A 23,366-nucleotide genomic window follows, 5' to 3' on the forward strand; every position below is an offset into this window, starting at 1 on the left:
ATTGGCTTTTCTCTTGGGGAAAATTGTCATTTTCTCGGAAACTTCCTATACTTTAATTAAGTACTTGTGTAAAACACTTTTCAAGGCTGGAAAATGTAATTTATTTATAGAAACGGTAAATATGACATACTCGAAAGAATATACACTTATTAAAAGGACAGGTGGAGGACACTGTCCTTACACGGTCATTAGTAAAATAATTAACCACAAATCAATAATTCACAAACACTTCTTTAATTTTATTAGAAAAGATACTGATAAAAAGGTATAAGAACATATTTTACCAAATAGAAACTAACTTTAAGAAAACCAACAGTAACTTATATAGGTCTAATAAAAACTTATAAAACTCCAGATAACTATCCGAAGAATTAGTTGAAATAAGCACATTTTAATTTAATCTTAACTATTTAAACAATAATTTTAATTTTTTTTTGTTAATAAAATATTAGTGTTCATTTTTAACTTATTTAGAAAAAAAACGTTCTACTAGTATACAAGTAATCAAGCGGTTTGAACGTAATTTCCAGGGAAAAGTCCCTCACCCGCAACCGACACCCCTTCATACCAACCGTCGTCGTTCTTCCGGGTGACGAAGACAATTTCGCCCACCTTCAACTCCATTTCGTCCGCTTGGTGGGGCTGGTAATCGTATATCGCCACCATTCTTTCTAAGTAGCTCTCTGGCGCCCAATCCTCCTCAGTGGTCAGTTCTGCGGGTGAAGGAGGAGGAGGGAGAAGGAAATCATCCGGGGAATCACCGTTCATGACGGGGGGCGGAGGAAGGTCCGTTGTGACGTCATTGCGGTTGCCGTTAACGACGGAAACGCTGTCGCCGACGTCGAAATCCGAGGGAACGGGAGAATGCGTGCAAGAACTTGCGTTTTCGAAGTGTCCGATGTCGAACAAGTCGCGGGGCTTTCCGTTTGGGCCGCGAAAAATGTTGGGATGACAACCAGCGCTGCCACCAAGCGACCCGAACGCGGAAGTCAGGTCCGAGTCCGACGGTTTTGGTCTGAATGTCCCCGAAGACGCCTTGGAAACCACGGATCCGTCGATGGAGGCGCTGTTGCGGTGGTTCTTCCTGGTCGTTTCAAAGTCTGGTTGCTCCGGAACGACGACTCCCTTGCCGATGTGGTCCAGTTGGGAGAAATCGATCTTTTTCCGCACGTACTTTGTGACCTTCTTCGTTCCATGAATCTTCTCGTGGGTCTTCATCCTGGGTGGCGCCACCTTCTCCCTAGCAACCGTCCTCAACGTTGACGCGTCCTTCATTCGCATCTTCATGTTGGCTTCCATGGCAACGGCATCCACGGACCGATTGAGCCTGGACGCTTTTTCTTCCTGGATGTCCAGCACAGTGCTGAGCTTGGACGCCATTGAGTGGACCTAAAATAGTGTAAATAAAAAAAATTAAAACAAATAAATAAAACATAAAATCTATATATATAATGTATAATAAAATACCTGGAAGGCCACGGCGGCCAGCGCTCGGTTCGTGAGCTCCTTGGTCTCTTCGACCACCTCTTGCTTGGACTTGCTGGAGTTTTTGTAGTTGTCCACGCAGTAGTCCGCGACCTGGGAGAGACGTTCCCGGGTGTCCAGGAGTCCTTCTCTCATTTCAGGTATTTCCTTGTTGATCAGCGATTCCATGCCGTCCATTTTTATATTGTCATTCTGGAAAGAGTCATTAGTTGATTAATTTCATTTTTATAAAACCTATGTAGGTAGAAGTTTTTTTTTTCTTAAAACACATATCAAAGGCATAAAACCATAGACAAAATTAACTTTTTTATTATTTTTCCTTAACATTAAAAAATGAGTTTATGACCTTTTCGATCCACTTATTGTAGATTGTAGGTTTTTAAAATAAAGCAATTAAATAGTGCCTTTTAAAACTATCATTCTGTTTTAAATTTAGCAAATCAAGATTTTTTTTCATGTAGTTTATAATTATCATATTACAGCAAAAAATAAAACAACCCTTCAGAACTTGAAATAAAGTATAAAATTATTTGTTTTATTTTTATTCTAGTGACTATTATTGATATAAGTTAAAATAGAAATTGTAATTGTTCCAATTCAAAAAAGGCGTTTGAAACTTATTTTCAACTACTTAAAAAAAATAATTAACTAGTATATGATATTTCTAACAAAAGTACAATAAATACTCGACTAAAAATATTAAATTAGTTCTAAATTAGAATGAGCTTTCAATATAAGCATTTTGAATAAATAAACTCTAAAGCATAACTTCAAGCTTTAATTATAAATAAAACCTTTCTCATTAATACTATTTGAAAAAATGATTTGCATAATTGCTAACAAATGTTTGACGTTAAATCTAACTAACTTGAACAAATTGTAATAACTGTTAAATCTCTAATCACACAAAAAATCTTCTATGTTTGATCAAAACTGACTTATTTAATATAAAATCAAATAAACTTACACTATATTACTAAAATAAACATCTTAGTAGAAATATTTATTTATATTAATTGTTTTTGTAACCAGTATATAAGAATAATAATAGACTTTTATAAAAACCTGGAAACATAGCTAAGTTTTGATTCCACAGCATTTTGGTTTAGCACATAACAAAAAAGTAATTAAATAAATTTTTTGATACAACTAAATTTACTAGAGACTTAATTATATCATTTGTTTAAAAAAAAATCAAAAACAATGACTTTTGTTTTTGGCATAACTTCAATTTACACAAACTAGATTAACAATTTACACAAAATATAGACTAGATTAAAACAAAACTCAATTAAACAGTTACTAGAAACGTTAAATTTTTTAATAAAAAAACAACGAATTTCAACAAAACTAAACATGCGTCGAGATAATATATTTGATTTTAAATTTTATTTCAGTTCAAAAATGTTGTCACTTTTGTTACTTTAGCGTAATTTACAATTCTACAGTTTTAATAATAAATGATATTGTTTTATTAAGTTAAATTATACAAACTTCTAGAGCTTTACTGATTTTAATAATAAAGTACTTTAAAATATAATTTATTAAAGGAACAAAACGGGTTTTTTCGAAAATTTGTCAAAAAATAAAGAAACAACTGCTATAACATTTTTGTTAGAAGCTTTATTTTTCAGGCTTACAAATTTAAAATCTATATAAATTTTAAGTACATAGCCAGAAATAAGTTAATGCGTAAATCTTAGCACATAGTGTAACAATTTGAACAAAAACAAATAACAAAATGTTCATAACTAAAAAACAACTCTATTACGCAACAAACACTGTTTGTTGTTAAGCAGTAAATTATTGATTTGTATAGCACTTTATTATTACAACACAAAACATTATTAAGCAATAAAAACACTAGCATAATCAAACTTAACTGCTTAATTAAATATAGTATCTTAAATGATACTTAAATTAAAAAACAAAACATACGAAAAAGTAATTTAACTTATAGTAGTTTACTTTATAAACGAACGTTAAAAATACAATATCTTATAACAATTTTAACTACTTATTCTAAACCTAAAATAAAAAAATCTACATTTGATTTAAAACTTTTAAATCTCAAGTCAAAACTTTGAATGAAAATTCTATAAATCCAAAAAGAATCATAAGCTGCATTAAATTACAACTCAAATTGCGGTTTTTGTACAGAAAACTCAGCAGTTTTTATTGCAATGTTTCAACTTTAGTTTTTTTATTGAAATTTGACCTGTTGATTTAAAGTTAAACCTGCAAAAGAAATTGATTCTACACAGTTAAAAAATTCTAAAATTTTATTTTAATAATTTTATTAGATTTATAAATTAAAGAACTTAGCTTGCTCTTTACTAGAATAAATTTGAAAATTTACTTTGAAAATTTACTTCTAGCAAAAAAACAGCTACTATTCTAAAAACAGGCTGTTTCACTTGTAAACAGTTAATTGTATCACTATTTATTAAAAAAGTTAATTAAAATTTTTTTCCTTCACCTTTTATAGACTTTCAAAACTCTAAACAATGCTCATAGCTTGGCAAAATAGTAGTTTAACTTAATTCAATTGACTTATAGAGCTTAATTAGTTAAAAAATCTAGTTATTATAACAAGGAAGCTTATAAACAAAACTAAATGATTTACAAATACTGCAAAAATACAACTTAAATTAACTTTACTTGTTTGAAGTACCAAAAGAAATAAATTATAATGCTATTACGTTTTGTAAAGTAGTTTAAACTTTTATTTGGTCACATGGTAAATGCCTTATGATTTTGTTAAATTGAAAACAAACTTTAATAGTGAGATTTTAGCTTCATACAATACTTTGTATCCTTAAAGCTTTAATACAAAAACTATTTCAAGCTATATAACAAGTAATTTCTATTGTAAACTTAATTAAGTTTCATATGAAAATAATAAATTCAAAAATAACCATAAAAAAACTTTTATTTGATACACTATCATAAATGAAAAAAAAAGGTAAATCAGTTTTATAGAAAAGAATAAAGTACTTTGAAATACGTGTAATAAGCTAAGCAAAGTAAAATTATCAATTTACTGTATCCAAAAAACTTAAGCACAATAAACAATATTTGTACTTTTTCATTAAAAAGTTTTAAACTTAAAGTATTTAAAAAACAATCATTAACATTTGTATATAAAATATTAAATAAAAAACAGTTAAATATTTGATTCAATACAGTTTTTTTTAGTTTAAAAAGTTCTTCAAGCATATAGAAAACTTACAGCTAATAAGTAAACGTTAATAAATCTATATAACTGACCTACTTATATAAAAAATATAACTATATTTTTTTAACTGAATTAATTTTAACTGAAACTGCTTGGAACGGCTTTTAAATACTTAATCTAAAATGATAAATTAGTAAAAAAAGTCAATAGTTGTTTTGTGTAGCTTACTGCTGCAATCCTCAGCTATTCAAATTGGAAATAACTACAAAATGTACATTATATTAATAAACAAGTTCCACAAAATAACAAAAAAGCATTATTACGTATTTTAAAATTTAGTTTAATGACGATGTTAGTGCAAACATTCAACTTCAATCGAATTAAACAATTAATAAACTTTATTTTAAATACATATTTATTTAAACTTTTATTCAACATTTTTGTTTATCGTATAAAAATTCATTCTCACGAGTTAACATGATATTGTTTATTTTTCTATATTTAACAATTTTAAACTTTAATGAATGAAATTTAATGCTGTTAATTAGTTATGATATAAATTAAGCCATTTTGTAAAATTATAGTGCATAATAAACATTTCACTTTAAATATTTGCTACTTGTTTTAATTGAAAAAAAAAAGTTTTTCCAGTTTTTTTTCTTTTCATTTTGGTACATTCAAACTAAATTTTTGATTTACCTTTTAGGTTAAATGAGACAAAAATTAAAGTTCCGCACAATTCACAGTTTGTATTTTTTTACAAATACTTCCTTTATACCCTAGCAAAATGCTTTTGGAAGTTAACAAAGTAGAACAAACTTTGAGTTTATAACTATAACTAAATAATAATAAAATATTGGCAATTGACAGAAATCTATATTTAAACAAATCAACAACAGAAATAAAAAATTGATACTTAGAACCTACTAAGTAGACTACTACAATAAACCTTTTAGGTGTAAAATTACTAAACATTATTAAATATTAAATCATTAATCATAAATTCTATTAAAAAGTCAGGTTGTATTAAGATATTCGTTTATTCGTTTCAAAAACAATGTTTTAACAAATTTTGCACTTTTACAACATTTTGCTGGTTTTACTTTCAAACTAAATACTAGCTATACTAAGGGTTCCCATTCTTAAAATAGTGAAAAATAGTGAAAAAATAGCCTGGTTGACCAAAAACTAGCCAAAGCCAGACTGAGCTAATGAAAAGCTTTTAAATAAAAGTAATAAAAAAATACAGGTAGTAAAATTTTATACTTAAAAAACAAAACTAAAGGAATTAAACATATTGATAAAATAAAAATTAAAAATTTCGAGTTATGAACTTTAGCATTAATTTTAGGAATAAAGTCAATACTAGCCTACGTTTTTCAAAAATATAAACTTCAAAAAGTTGAAAAAAAATAACAAAATACACTTTAAACTAGCCTGAATTGACCAAAAAATGTTTAAAGATTCCATTCTGACGTAAATAGCCTGACTGTGGGCGGCAACCCTGTAAATTTAAACTTGAAAATTAAACAAAATATAAAATTATAAATCACATCTGTTTTCAATAGAATGTACTTAAGCTTATATTTAGGTTTCGTATAAGTAGAGCTTTAGTGGTGTTTTTAAAACAAGATTTAAAAGAAAAACAGATCATGGGTTCCTCTAGCCTTTCAAAATGGGGAACTTTTTTACTTTTACTTCATTAATTTTTTTTTCTTAAGTAGTATTAGACAAAATTTTTGAGTAAATGAACTAAACTGCTATAATTATGCTTCAACATTTCTAAAATATAATCTAAACAAAATCTATGTTTTCATAAAGTTATTATTTTAAGTGGCCTTTCCTTTTAGTTTAGTTAGAATTACTTTTTTAAAAGGAATGTTTAGATAGGAAATGGTTTTAAAATCTTCAACTGACTCTTACAAAATGATAACTAAGTCTCTAAGTAAAAAGCTAGTATTTTATTTAAAAAAGCATAATTAAATTACTATTAGTTGTTAAGAAAACCGAATGTTAGCTATAGAAAGTTTAATTGTATTATTATAACGTCCTCTATTTTTTTCTCTAAAAGTAAAATTATAATTATTTCATGATTAAAAATGATCTTTAATTAAATACATTACAACAAAATACAATTCATAAGATTTAGAGAGTCATATAAAAAGTAATTTAACAAAAAACTAAGTAAAAAATTTAAGTGATAATTTTTTTTTATTATTGGTTAAATAATCTTTTATGTTGAAATTTCACTGTACTAATGTAATTGTTGAATGATTGAAATGACATGGTCAGTATTTAGTGAACTATAAAAATTCAAAGTTAAAAAAAAAATATTAATAAACAATTTTATTATTGAAATTTCATGATAAAAAATTTGTAGATTTGATTCAACATAACTTAATTTTCAATTGCTATATAAACAAGGTTATAAAAGTTTGCTTCACATAGATTTAATATTTACAAGCAACTAAGTGAATTTTTACTCTATTATTAAATATTCAATATTTTTTTAGTAAATTTATTCTTTCTACTTTGAAAAAGAAAAAAAATAATAATCATTCACTACTTATGTATACATCTCAACTGTAAACTTTATTTCAGCAGCTTAATAAAAAGTTTCCTTCTAAAAACTGATTCTTTTAAAACATATATTCTTTATGAAATAACTATTACATTTTAATTTTAAAACTTTTAAGCTGATCTCTAGTGATGCAAATGTAAATGCTAGTTTCTTTTTATTTTATCTTCGTATAAATTCAACATTCATTTTTAAAGAATTTAACAAAAAAGTACAACCAAATCTATTAAACATGTAATTTTTAAATTCAAAAACGTTTTTGGTAAAAGACCTGAGTTTCATCTTTTTATTCAGGGTCACAAAGGAAACAGGAAACAAGTCGAATCACGCTTCTGGAATAGATGATAAATATAACTAAAGATTGTAAATTTGTTACATAACATTTTAAGTACATAAATGGTTAATAAAACATCTTTTGCCAAAGAAGTTTTCTTAAAGACAACCAAAAAGCAACTTTAAAGCATGTGATATTTAACATATATGCAGATAATCTATACAAAATAACTAAAAAAAATCTGATGAACAACTTTATAGCAATTGTGCTAATCATAATAGAAACTAAAAGTTATCTTTGTGATAGCAAGTTTTATAACTTTGCTAACAAAAAATTGATTTAAAATTAATCAAAATCTATAAAAAAGAAGGGAAAATAACATCTTCACCAACTCTAAAAATATTTATTTTTTTAAACCATAAAAATGAACAAAATTCAATAATATTACAGAATCTGGGTTTGAAAAATAAGTAGTTAGACATTATTTCTGTTAGAATAATCAAAATATTTAACAGTTTTAGTTTTGACGTTATCATAAGTCTTTTTGTTTTTGAAACCACACTAAAAAGCACATAATATAATATAAACTTATTTTGCTTTACTTTTTTTCATAACTTATAGGTTTAAATACTTGCTAAATTTAAAAGTATACTTTTTGAAATTTTTAATGTATTAGTGATAATTGTCAAAAACTGTTAGCAAGACTTATGAAAAGATATTTAAATAGTAGTATAAAAAGTTTTCTTTTTTATTAAATTTAAGAATTAAAGACTATTTTACACCAGGGTCGTGTTTTAGCTGTTTTTTGGAGCCTGTGTAACCCCTGAATAAATAAATAAAAAACTTTGGTTTTACTTTTAAACGTTGTACAACATATTAAAAACTTTATAAACTTTGTATTTTTTTGCCAAAGTTGTAAATTATGAAAGTTAAACTAATGACATATATATATTAAAAAAACTTCATTGCTTCATTGTGCTCTACTAGCTGTTAGCTGAAAAAAGTTTTAAATAAAAGTCTAGTTGTGGTGTTATAGTCACAAATTTTATTTAAAAGGTTATTTGTAAAAGGATATTTAATGCTAACTTACTTAAAACTTTCAATTGAAAGGGCTTATCTAATAAAAATAATGATAAGTGTATGTATTGTTTTTGAACTAGAAACTAAATTTTGCTTCAATAACTACACTTTAGTTGCTTGTAAAATTATGTTTTTATAAAGAAAACTATAACTACTTTTAAGTAAATAACAGTTGAAAATTAAGTTCTACTAAAGTAGCTTCTTATAGTTTACTATGATACTACTATAATAATATTATACAACTATGTGCAACTTTTTTAGTTTCAACCTTTACATTTTACTAAATTCTGACCGTATCATTTCAACTAATCGACCATGACATTAATATAAAAAAGAAAAATGTGAACGCTCACAACTACGTTCAACGGGTTGGTGTAGAGAAAGACCTTTAGGTAATCGAGCCTCACACCATAAATTTTGCAAATAACTTTGATAAATTTTATCTACAGCAGTAAAAAAAATGTAATTTTAAGAAAAAAATGTCATTATTCTAATTTAAATAAAAAAAATAAATTAATTCTAAAAGAAAAGAAAAGCTTTATGCACTGTTTTTAAACCATTTATGCCAATATTAGATATGCAAGTTATAGTCAACTATGGGCAACACACCGTCTCCTAAAAAGTTCGATTTCTATGATCATGTACATTCACAGTTTTCTTGTTGCGCTTTCTACAGGAGCAACCAAGAAAATTTAATAAAACAATTGATTAAAAAAATAAGAAGTGCTAAAACTTCTATAAATTACGTGTTTATTTCCTTTTAATATATGAATCGAAACATGATTACAAGCATAAACTGTAGAGCATACCTTGTTTTAATAAAATCAGTAGATCTCTGTGCTTTTAAGCACATCAAAAAACTGTTTAGTATTTTCGTATGCTCTTTGTATATGTAAATTACTCAGTTACAATAACTAGTTTTCACACTAACAACTGACAGACACATATAAGAGTGAAGTTTGAAATTTTCTCTAAACTAGCACTTAACTTAAAACTTTTATGTTACTTCATAACACAAAGAAAATTTAAAGATGCTATGGATAAAGCAACTAGAAAGTTTTAAGCATTTTAATAGGTAATAATTAAAATTTGAAAGTTTTACATTTGAAAATAAAAACAAAACTACTTTTTTGTAAACCAAATCAAAGTCGTAAATTTGATTGACCCACATAAAAAGAGCGCAAACTTTTGTTTAGTTTCATTATTAGTTTAAGTTGTGTTATATGAACATTGTATGTTTTTTGTCAGAAATGCTATATTTAAAAAAAAAAGACATTTTTTTATCTTCAGCAATATCACTACTTATACTAAACGAATAAAACAATTAATAGCTTAAAAACTACGATACTTAAGTATATTATGTACAAAATATTATTATGGAACTAAAAATGAAAAAAAGTGTTGTCTTTTGAAACTAAGGAACTTTAATTAAAATTGTTAACATTTTATTATACTTATTCAGTTTAGTAATAAGCAAGAATTCAACAAGATTGAAATTCCCAAAAATTTTAAAAGCTAAATAAAAATTTTAATAAATCTATTTTCCTTGTAAAAAGTATACAATTTTTGTTTATTTTGGATTATATTGAAGCTGTTATGCTAACGAAATGTAGCATCTAGATATGTATAAAGTTTGTTTTATTTTATTTAGTTTATTTTCAAAACAAATTATTTGCATTTTTTTAATACTTCACAGACATAGAAGATAATATTTTTTTAAATATCAAAAATTTCAATTGAAAAACATTTGAAAATATGTAATTATTAAAAAAATTTTTTAGTTGGCGTAATGCAGATTATTTAGTTTTTTTGAATATTTATTGATATGTACCCTAATAAACGAAAAACAGTAAATCAACGAATTCTTAATTATTTAGTTTTTCATAAAAAATTGTAGGTAATTTTCACACTATAGCTTATTCTGTATAAAAATAATTATTTCAATTGAAACAACTAAAAACTATTTTTCAATCGTCTGATTTGCTGAAACTAATGTTAAAAAACCATTATGTGCCACTTTTTTCTATAGACTACAGCATCACTCATACTAACCCAATATAAAAAAAAACTAGAAAATTAGAGGAAATAACAATCCAGTTTAGCACAGTCGAAGCTAGAATATTCAATATATGTGCTTGTTGGTAAAACATTATGCAATGTAATGGGTTTGATTTTTAAAACAGTCGTAAGCCTGTAAAGAAAAGTAAGTTATTTACTTATTCAATTAACTTTAACTTACATGATTAGTCCTACATGATAAAGACAATACTAATGCTGTCCAGGTAATAATTAGCATTAAATTGTATAATAAAGTATGTGAGTGCTGCCTCGACTCAATAACACAAGCTGATTTCCTCGGAGATATGGAGGAAAAACATACTGACAACAGTACAAAAGCAATAAATAATATTTGACAGAGCAAAGCTTTTCTTTAACGATATAGATAACGTCACGTAAATTAAGATAATGTTTTTATTTTAACTTTTTACAAATCTAACTACTATTAATAACAAAATGACTGAGTGTTACAAAGTATTTAGTTTTTGTACGACAAGCAGTTTTAACTAATGGTGTGGTTTAGAGCAGTGCTTCTGAACCTTTTTCTAGTGGCGGAACCCTTTTCCAAAGTTCAACTTTTCCGTGGAACCCCTAATTTAATTTTACATAAAATGCTTAATATAATATTTCCAGCAAAAGCAAAAGAATTTCAGTGAAAAACTATTTTTTTAGCAAAACTATATCATTGTTAGAAATCATACCAATTGTAATAGTATTAAGCCGAGTCAAACTCAAAGTGCGCCAGAGGCAATAGGTATTTTATGATTCTATAATAAATAAACGAAAACAAACATGATTAATCGCAACGTCATAAAAATCTTTCCTTGCATAATAAAAACAAAATGAGAGCTACAAACAAGAACGAAATGAACATAAACCTAATAAAGTTCACAGATTACCGTAATAAACGGGTAAGATGCTTAACGAAAAATAAATAAAAAACATTTAGTGCGAAACTTGAACTTGTCTCTTAGCAACAAGCATGACAATGCGCTGCTGGATTTTGGATAGACTGAGACGGAGACAGGCAGATAAGGTTGGAGTCAGCATACAGTTCCTTTGCTATGTTTTAATGTTTCTTACATGCGAAAAGCCGGACTCGCAAAGATGAATGATAAAAAAAATTTTATTGCACGCTTTGCTAAGACGGGGTACTCTGAAATTGCACATATCCAAAAATCTAAAAGCTCCTTCCCTTTGAAACTCAACTTTAAATTTCTATCTTCAGATAGTTGCAGCAATTCGTTTTCTGTATTTGTAGGAAGATTCACTTCTTCTGAAGCAATATCACACATAAAAGGATTCAAAATCCATAAATTTTCGATGCGAACATCTACAGGAAAATAATGTTGAAACCTTATAGGCAAAAGATCAAGGTGGTTGTATATTTCGTCAGAGAAGTTGAATTCTATGCATTTTTCTTGGGCCTCATCAAACCGGTGAAACATCGCAAAATTACCATTGCTAACCTTTTTCTTCCAAAAATTATTTCTATTTTTTAACGCCTCATTCTTGTCTGTCATGGCAAAAATGGAATTTTGCTTCCCTTGCATGCTTAAGTTCAAAGCGTTCAATTCTTCGAAAATATCGGTGAGATAAGCTAATCTGGCCAAAAAAAACATCATCTTCAAAGAACTTCACTAATTCTGAGCCTTAATCTTTAAGAAAGATGAACACCTGCTTCTTTAATTCAACAAGACGAACCAGTGTCCGCCTCTTCGACAGCCAGCGATCTTCGTTGTGATAAAGAAGTCGCAGATGGTCAGCATCTAAACTTTCTTATAGGTCTTTGAGACATCTGGCCTTTGTGTCACTTTTCTTTATAAAATTAACGACGCTGAGAGAACTACTTGTAAACAAGAAGGAAAATTTTTTGTTGCCAAATTTTCTATATGTAAAAAACAATGTATTTATTTAGCTTCAACTGCTTCATCCTTCATTTTCCTCACTACACCATTTTTGGACCCAGTCATAGACGCTGCACCGTCAGTACAAATGCCGACACATTTATTCCACTCTAAACCCTTGCTGATGAAATAATTTTCGATACATTTTATTACTTCAACAGAAGTTTTTTTTATAAATGATAATCAAAAAAAATATCATCGAGTTATAATAATTAAACAGAAAAAGCAATTACTTAAATACAAACTTTAAAACTTTGCTAACACACAGACATTTAAACATTTTTATCATGTAAATTTAAAAAATTGTTTCAAATTCAATTTCTGTTAAAATTTAAAGACCTGGCCAGAACTTTTAAAAATAAGAGTATCATTTTTTATCACGTAAGTTTAAAAAAACTATTTAAAATTCAATTTCTGTTAAAATTTTATAGGTCTGGCAAGATTTTTTTAAAATTATAGTAGAATTTTTTAAGTAAAAAGTAAGCTTTTATACATATTAAATTTTAAATCAAGGTAATAGACATCTTTTTAAACATTTTTACAGCATTTGGAACAATATAATATACCAGAAATAAGTTTCTAAAAAAGATTTGTTATTTAGTTTTGTTGTGTAAACATTTAGAACTTGTTTTGATTGCTCCTACATTGTTTGCTTTAGTGATAATACCAATATTTTCATGACTTCACTAAAAATAGAAATTCAAAAAATTTGGGCAACCAGGACACCTATTAATAATGAATACCCATTAAAAGTCCCACCGCTAGATAGACACTAAGCAGATCAATGAATGCTATAATTATATATGTTTTCCATTTTATGTGTTCCATTGTTTTTGAAGTTTTATGATTTATGTTTTTTTTCTTTCTTTTTAATTTCGAAAGGCTTTGCGGAACCCCTGAGAGGCGTCGCGGAACCCTAGGGTTCCGCGGAACCCCATTTCAGAAGCACTGGTTTAGAGTCTCTTGATTTTTTGTTAGAAGGTTGCAATTAAGTATTTAATTGTAGCTGACAATGTATAAGCTGTAGTTGGTTCTATATATACTTAAGTTATAAAATGCATGGTTTTCTGATTTGTAAGTACATTAAATAACAGTTTCACACATAACTTACATACACCATGCTACAAAATACTTCGAAAAAACTCAATAATCACATTATCTGAAATTTAAAGTAAAATTAGTTAGTTGTGCTTTAAGCTATTAAAATGTTGTTTTAATCTAGTAATATATATTCTGCTACCTGGAAACTTCCAAAGAGTTCAACCTTTCAATTATAAGAGCAACATTGATTAAGTAAAATTATTTCCACATTAGTAGAAAACTAAGTTGTAGTAAAACTTTTTATTTACGCTTGTCTAAAAGTTACTATTTTAGAAGTTAAAATGAATAAATTGAAAAAAGAAAACTTTAGTTAAAGGTCTTTTTTTGATTAACCATACTAGTTTATTTTAGTTATTATTTCTTTTTATTTGCTTACGCCTTTATCAGAATTTAATTACCACTTAAAAGCTGTTCTCATACAAAATATAGTAAAAAAGATTTAAATGCTAAAAAAGTTTTTAGACTGTAAAATTATTTACCATTTTACCATTATTATACCAAAATATGTTTTCAAGATCAAGTTTATAACAACAATTTTGCTGATGAATGCTACAGTTAAAAAAAATAAACAAAATAACATATTAACATTCAATATTTTTAAAGTATTTAAGCTTATTATACTATAGGCTTTATTTATAATAAGCTCTAATTATTTTTATAAAATAAAGTCGAGTTTATAGTCGAATTCACATCTACAAAAAGTAATAGTTACATTTTGAATACAACTCTCTGAGTAAATATATAACTTATATTTACACTATAAACACGTTTAAACATGCAATTTATGGCATCGATTATCGATGTTTTATAGTTTATTGAACGACAAAAAATACGCCCAAAATATTTGGTTCTAAGACCTGGTGCACGAAAAAACTTCTTGGTTATCGAATCGCACACCATGGATACCTTTTAACTTCTTGTCGAGGACAATAAAAGATGTAAGAATCTTTTTTAATTTATTTAAAATTATCAAATAACTTTGAAATAACTCAGAAACAAATTAGTTTAACAAAGATTAGTTTAAGCAAAGGCTTCAAAGAAGTACTAGAAAATTGATATTAGTAGTTTAAGAGAATGATTTTTTGACTTTATACAAAAAATCTGTTGTAGATATTTATCAGCAAAACTCTTTCTAAAGTAGTACTTATGGTTCTTTAATCTCATCTACTATTTACTTGATTTTTCAACGTGATTAAAAAATAACACGACAATTTTTAAACTCAATTAAATTTTAACTAAAAACGCATATGATTATTTTTTTGTTTGTTAAAGTATGTACAAGAATACAATCATTTTTAAACTTTAATTGTACTTTTATTATTATTTATGTTCATACAACATGATCATTCTATTTTTAAATTCTTTATAGTTCAATGAACTTTACAGCGTTAAACATTTTTTAAAGCATTATTTTGTTCAAAAAGGAATTTGCTTATTCACAGTGTTAGCTTACTTTAGCACAAATGTACTAATACTAATTATTTTAGATCAAAGATTTTATACAATCTACTTATAAAGTGCAGTTAGTTTGTGTAAACAAATTTAACTGCTCAACTTGTTTTTACTACGATCGTTCGAAGTTTTGTTTTTCTCCTTTAATATCAATATAAAGATAAATGATGCTTCGAAGGTTTATTAAAATCTTTATTTGAAATCACTGAGCTCTGCATAAGAGAAAGACAACCTTTTTTATTGATATGAGCCGTTATTTTGAAAAATCGTAAACAGAAAAATTAAATAACTGTTTAAAAGCGATGCTACAATGTAATAATAATAATAAATGGAGAATGGTTAGTCAGTTTTGTTTTTGAAATGTTGATCACTTATTTTGTATAATCTTACCTAAGCTAACTAAAGATTTTTACTGGTTATTAAATTCAGACAAACTTTTTAGGTTAAGAATATAAAAACTAGTTTTCCCTATTGTTAATTATAGTTTGCCCAGTGTTTGCTTTATATAAGAAAGTCATAAATCTTTGCGTTTTTGTATTTATATTATTTAATGAGATATCATTTTAATATACTAGTTCAGTAATATCCGAGGTAATCAAAATCTCTGCATACTAAACTGCAAAAAAAAAAATCAGTGCACCCCAAAATTAAATTTAGTTACTTTGTATTGTTAGGCTATTTTTCCTAAAAGTACAAAGTAGTTCATGAATCTAAGAACGCTTAAAAAACATATGACGTAATAATAGGGAAGTTTTGTTGTTTTTGAAGATGTTTTTTATGTATGTAGAGTGACATGAAGGGGCTTCAGAGAACTTAGTGTAACTTAATGTTAACTTCTATTGAATTTGTAAATATTGTAATTTTCTTTTGATTTTCTTAATTGCAAATTTACATTTCTAATTTGTTTAGTAATAAAATTTAGTAATTTCGTAGTTGTTTATAATGTATTAGTGATTTAGTTAGTATTTTAGTGATAGTTTAAGTTTTCTGTATTTATATATAATTGTTTAGAATTATTAGATTCTATTAAATATTCATATTATTATTAGTATTTGTTATTCATATCCATTAATGATATTCATATTCCCTATATTCATATTTTAATATTTGATTTTCTGATATTCTAATACTGTTTAATATTCTAATATTGTTATCTTGTAAGTAAGAGTATAATAAGATGATCTCAAGTGACTCAAAGGCAGTATCTGTTCCATCGGGGCTACCATGCCCCTCGAGCGGACAACTTTTTGTGATAGACTGTATTTTGTTGAAATAAGTTAAAACAAGAGAGAAAAAAGTTTTTTTTTAAACAAATTCTGTGTAAAAAAAAATGTTACGTTGTAACTAAAACTGTTGACCGCGAAGATTTTTGTTTTTGAAATTTTGCCTGCGACTACCAAATATCTGCCGACCCTGAGTTAGTTAATGTATCTTTATCATGAATAATCAAATTTTATTACAAAAATTAGCACTGTATTGAATTTACGTAATATCGTAATTTATTTCTAAACTGAATAAAAAAAATATGAAAGATTTTATCCAACAGACCACTTATTTTTATTTGAATATTTTTAAACTAATAACTGACGATCGCTAGAACAGGGGTCGGCAAACTGCGGTCCGCGGGCTAATTGCGGCCCACGAAGGGTAAATCTGCGGCCCGCGAGCATGTTATTTTTTTGAATGGAATGCGGCCCGCGAGAGAAAATTTTGTGGCCCGCGAGCATGTAAATGTGGCCCGCTGAGCAAAATATATTTCAAGTTAAATTTTTTTCGGTAATTTGATTTAATTTGATTAGTTTGGTTTTAAGTCTCTGTATAACATTTAAAAATAATTAGAAGAAGATACTGCTTTAGTTAAGTAATTATCTGAAAAAAGAGTGTAAAGAGTGCATGAATTTAATAAGTTAGTTATATAATACCTATTATTTGATAAACTAAATGCAAATGTTTTCCATTTAGTACAAAAGTAATGCACAGTAATTAACTAAAGTGTCATGTCTTTATAGCTTAGATATTTTTTTCAACATTTTTTAAACCAAAATTTCTTTTATAGATTTTTTATTTGTAAATGTTATATTTTAGTGTAAAAGCATTTAAAATAACATAGTAATAAGAAATAAGGTTTATTTAATTTTTGTTTTTACAAATTTAAATTATTTAGAAGATTTCTTTGCACTTAAATTAATTTATATGCCCACCAACTTAAAAAGATGCTCATATATTAAACCACTTTTTATTTAATACTTTAGTTAATTTAAGTTTAGTTTATGCATAAATTTCTGAAATTGTTGTTTCTACATGTAATATCTAAATTTGTACAGACACATTTAAAACAGTATATATGACATAAATTGATATTTTTTTTTTAGGTATACATTTTCATTTTTAAAACATTGTTTACGTAAAACTAGGTTAACTTTTATGCCTTGCATATCAATATACACATTTGCTGTTTTTTGGAGCTACCTATTTAATATAAACTAGGTTGAGAGATGGTAAATTTTTCAATTTTGTACATTGTTAATCCAAATAGTTCAAATTCAAGCAAATAAACAACTAGAAATTGACACACACTCAGACTATCACTATTTGAAGACTTCAAATCTCAGGCCAATAAAGTCTTTTTATAATTTTTTGACTAGAATTGTTTTTTGTATACAAAAATATCAGGAATGTTTTTTTTGACTCAGGCTGGCTCTTTTGCTTGAAAGAGTGGCAAATTAAACTTATGATGTAAGTTTTGCTCAATCCACAGTGTTAGTTTGAGTTATAATATATGTTAAATTTTAAGTCTTGCAGCTTATATAATTGAAAATTTTATTTATATTGTTGTGTACATTTAAGTTTCAACAATCAGTGTTGCCAAAAAAATTGAATCCCGGAAAAGCTTTGAACTTGAAAATTTATGCTTAAAAATTCAGGAAAAAAACTTGAATCTGAGAATTTTTGAAAAAACCTGGAATTTCAAACAACTTTTACATGTAAAGTAATGAAATTTCTATTTGACACAAAAAATTTAGCAAATAAACATTTCTTTATTAAAAATATATTAAAGTAGCTTAACAGTGTTTTTTAATATTGATATATTTTTTAAGACACTTTTTAAACTCTAATTAAACTTTGTACTAAAAATAAAAGAAGGAATTATACTTCTAAAAACTTTGTATTTGTGCATTGCACCTTTACTTGTGAAATTTCACCGATTGGTGTGCTTCGTGTTGGAACTAAACCAAGAAATTCTACTAAAATGTCAAAGTTAGTAAAAACATCTCTAATAAAAATTCTCAGATGAGCAATAGTTTTTCTATTAGTGCTCTCATGTTAACATATTGATTAAAGTCCTAATTTTATTTATGCGACTTTATAACCTTAATGCATTTCCTAACTATAACTTTTTGATGTCGTTGAAGAAATAAACAAAAGTTTTTCACTACTGCCAACATAAATTCTTTAAAAAATTTTCAATTATAAACGGTATCTCATTTCAAACAATAAGTTTTGCTACTTTATAACTTGCCTAAACAATTTTTTCCGATAATTCTGTAGTTACTAAAGATAATCATGTGCTTTGTTGGAACTGACTTTGGTGATTTGTTTTTTTATCCATTCTCGCAATAAGTCCTAACTAACGTTTTTTTATTTTTGTAGCTCGTCTTATATTTTACAATTGATATTTTTAAATGCAATATTCTTATTGCAGATAAAGAATTGCTATAATGCTAAATAAAAAATAAGTTTTTATATTTCGCTAATGACTCAATAAAGTTTTATACTTTAGTTAAAGTTGTTTAAGAAACTTAATTGTCCATTCAAGCTGACTTTAACTTTTTTTGGCATGTAATTTATTTACTGTTGATAACTTTCGTCATTTCTTTATGTTGTGAACTTTGTTTTAACTGGGTTGCTACACAAACAGGCTATTTTAAAAGTTTGAAAACTCAGGTGTGTGTGAAACTTTTAATTCCCAGAATAGTTTTTATGACTGTAGTGTAGTTTACCAATTGTAGTTTTTTCTTGTTTTCTTACACTTAGTGTACTTTTTTTTGATGATGATATTTTTACTAGGTATTTAAGCTTGATTAAAACGATTTATTAGCTTTTTTAAACTTTAATAAACTTAGACTGGTTTGATACAACTCAGACATTTTTGCTTTTTAAGTGGCAACCATGTAAAAGACTAGTTACTAATAAGATATTTTAATTAAGTATTCGAGAATTAATTATGTTAAAGAATTTGTTCTAGCTTTCTGGAATACAAACAGGTATTAATCTTATTAAGTTAACTAAATTTTGAAATGAATGTAAACTATTTAACACGCAAAACTTTTTATTGAAGTAAACACTCTTAGAAATATGAAAAAAGGGTTGATAATATAACAAATATATAAAATTAACCCATAAATTGTCTTAAAAGTTTGGTTTTTATAGAGAGTTAGGTTGTAAGTAAAATTACAAAAGTATTAAGTTTAACTTATTATTATGAAAATACATAGTTTATTAACACTTAAGTATATTAGTCAAAGAAAATTTTATTCTAATAAATATTAATTTAAATAGGCATACTATGTATAGCTAAAATTTTATTCTAATATATATTAATTTAAATAGGCATTCTATGTATAGCTAAAAGTCATTTAAAATGATAAGGTGGTAAAATTAAAACTTTTTTCTAGTGTGACTAAAACTAAAAGTTTATTCAAGTGTCAATAAAACTAAAACTGCGGCCCGCGAAGTCTTTGTACACTTGAAATTTGGCCCGCGACCACCAACTGCCTGCCGACCCCTGCGCTAGAACCTAGGGTGAAATATTGTATTGTTTTTGATAATAAAATATTTTGTAAACTTACTTGTGTAAACTGAATTTGCACAAAAATATGTATAGCAACTAAAATCATTAAAAAAATCAAGCAAAATAATCTGCTTATGACGTAAAGTTTAAGCAGATAGAGTCTGTTACTTTTTGTTATAATTCGTTGTTTTGTAGAAAATAAGTTTTTAAATTAGTACATAGTTGGACCAAAAAAGCTTCAACTTAGTAAAAGATCAAGAATGGATTTTGTTACCAAGTTCAAGATAAAGATGTGGATAAAACTAAACAAAGTAAGTGTTTTGCTTTTTATATATACTAGTTTAATACTGTTACCTTTTTTGCGTTCAACGAATTTTTATTTCAATGAAGCAAAAATTATACAAATAGTGCTAATACTAAGCAAATTTCAGTTTAGCTTTGTATATTTTATCGAATCAAATTCCAATTTGAGTTTGTATAGCCTCACCCACGCTATAGACAATAAAAATTTAAGTTTAAAGTAAAACAAATAAAAACACCGGAAAACTAATTACGACAAAATAATGTTTTAAAATCTTAGTTGAGCAGAAAATTATAGTATAGATAGATTGTTGATCACATGCCTGTAATGTGTTTAAATAAATCCTGTGTACAAATACAAATAAAATATTAGAATAAAGATAAGTTTGCATCAAGAACATTTACAAAAATGACTTAGTTAAATAACTTTTATTTTTGTGCTTAACTTTTCTCTAACTGTAGACAGTTTTATTTAAATATACTAAATAAATCGTAATTTAAAAAAAAAAGTTTCTAATAACCATTGTACTTGAAACGTCTTAAAAAAACGAACTAGTGTGTAACAAAATATTGCAACGAAGTATCGTAAGTTTAATGATTAAGTATTATTTTTAGTTTGGGAATATCAGCACACTTTAGACAGATTTAATTAATAATATAAAACTTAGATTATCTTTGTATGATACTAACTACAGCAACAGGTTAACGTTCACAAAACGAATCTAATTATAACTTAATTTACAGCAAGTTTTTAGGTAAAGTTTTTAAATTGTTAACTTTCTTATAAAACTATAATGTTAAATACAATTTATGTATAAAAAGTATATTGTAAGCACCTTCATGCTTAAAAGTTAATACAAAGTAGAAAAGACTAATGAGTGTTTTTAAAACGGTATACAGAAAATGTACCCAAAATAAAATGAACCAAGAAAAATTTAATTAAAGTTTAATCAAAACTTTGTTGAGTTGTTTACGTTTTGTGGATCTACTGCCAAAAATAAGTTGTATAAATTAAAAATGACAAGCTAATAAAGATAAAGTAAAAGAAAAGCAAATGTTTGATGTTGAAGTATAAGTGTAATAAGTAAATAACAAAAAAAAAATTAAACCATCTGAATCACAAATTTGTATTCAATACGAATTAGTTCTAGAAAAATAGTTTTAAAACAAGAGTTAGAACTCACGGAGCTTTTATAAAGTTTTAAAGCTTGAAAGAACAATAACTATAAAACTATAAAAAGAAAACATAAGGGTTTAATACTCTGATTAGAAAAACGAAATAATTTTGAAGCTTATTTGACCAAAAAAAAAAAATAAAACAAGGAAGTTTATAGAAATTGAACCATGGTTAGTTTTTGCATTTTCTAACTATAAAGTTTTTTTTCTGCCAAAATACTTTTAGATTAAAAAGTTAAAGCTGATAAATTTTTTTTCATTCACAATGTTAGTATAAAACATTTTTTTTAAGGAGTTTAATTTTTTTTCCTTCCAAATTCGTGCTTACCAAACTCAAAATACTTTACACGGACAAATTTATATATTAGTTTGGTGTAGTACTCTAAAGTTAATAAAATAACATAAAACTTATATTTAAAAAATTCAAAAAAAAAAAACAAGATGAAGTAATCATATTTATATATAAACATGCGTATATAAAAGTAACCGCAGCTCTCAAAGTTTAATGCTGTTAGTTACTTAAGAATTTGCTTCTTTAATTATATTTGAACCAAAACCCTTTTTTTAAACATTGCAGTAATTTTTGGATAAAGGTTGTTTTTTTCTTACTTTGTTTTATAGTTTTTATCCTTTTTATATTTAACAATACTAGTTTTTTAAAAGATAGATAAATATCAAATAAAGTTAAATTTAAAAACTCATCCATGCTTTAAGTTATGAATACTGTCTAAGTATATCATTTTTCATTATACTATTTATACATTTTTTTAAACCTATTGTTGAACTATTGCAGTATGTAATTCAGTAAAAACTATTTTTTTATTCACTTTCTTACATTGTTAAAATGTTTAAAAGAGATTTAATGCACATAGAGAACATTATAATCTTTTGCTTCGTAGCAAACTAAAACGATGAAATAAAGTAGAAATAAGTAAAAAGTAGTTCACAGAAAGTTTATAAAAAAGAAAATAAACGAAGATGAAACTTATTTAATTTGAAATGAGACTCAGTTGCTCATTTTTCTTATTTAACAACTACTAACAAAGTTAATAATAAAAGAATAAAATTTTGTTTAAGTTTATTCGAAGCTTCCAAAACTTAACAGACGAACTTAACATAAATTAAATAAAGACAACTTGTATGGTATACACCTTTTTTTCTAGTTAAACTTTTCTCGAAAACATTTGTGTCAAGTACACTGTATTTGAAGACAATTAGAGAAAATCTTTACATAAATATATGTTGACATCAAACATTTTATCCTTATATTATCTAACTAAAACTAAAAAATTAATACTTTAATTATCTAGAAACTACTTTAATTTTTTTTTATAATAGTAGTATGAACTTTCGTTTTATTTACGAGATAGTAATACAATGTTTAAAAATATAAACTATTAAAATGTAGCAAGTAGCAAGCTAGGAAACGAAAACAATACATTATGATTAAGATATTATTATGACTTGATAATAATAAACATGACTTCCTTAGTAAAAACATAAAAAAAAATTTTTTTTTTTTAATAAGTTTTACAAAAAAAGTCTAAATCAATTTTCTAGCTTAATTAATGACATAACTATATATTTCTATTTTGAATACTTTTGTACACAAGAGCTAATAAAAAGAACAAAAACTTTTATTTTACTGGCTTAAATATTTTTTTCTAAATTTGTAACTATAATTGTAAAAGTTTCGTATAAAAACATTTTTAAATTAACAAACATGATACAAAAACGAAAATTAATCATTTATAAAAAAGTACGAGTTAAACTTTTTAACCTACTAGTACGAGCTTATTCTCACAAAAACAAAGCCTTAATACAAAAGTGACTTATTTTGTTTTGTTAGCACTACTTTATATCAGTAACCTTAATTTTTTTTAGTTTTCAATATATGGTGTGTAAAAGACAGCTGTATATATCTATACATATATCGTATAAATTATTTACGCTTAATCACTTTCCACAAAGCCTACGTGAAAAGC

The 23,366-nt window shown here is 26.0% G+C and overlaps 1 protein-coding gene across 1 annotated transcript; it reads right to left on the reverse strand.

The window, feature by feature from the left end:
* Positions 1-504: 504 nt before the first annotated feature.
* Positions 505-1,662, reverse strand: LOC145839132 (abl interactor 2-like). Its single transcript, XM_082946742.1, has 2 exons — positions 1,468-1,662; positions 505-1,389 (listed from the first exon to the last, which is right to left on the reverse strand). The coding sequence occupies exons 1-2, from the start codon at positions 1,660-1,662 to the stop codon at positions 505-507; spliced, it is 1,080 nt and encodes a 359-aa protein (XP_082802868.1).
* Between the last annotated feature and the right edge of the window lie 21,704 nt (positions 1,663-23,366).

Source organism: Thalia democratica, chromosome 6 (assembly GCF_965202585.1).
Source record: "Thalia democratica chromosome 6, ktThaDemo2.hap1.1, whole genome shotgun sequence".
Lineage (NCBI taxonomy): Eukaryota > Metazoa > Chordata > Thaliacea > Salpida > Salpidae > Thalia > Thalia democratica.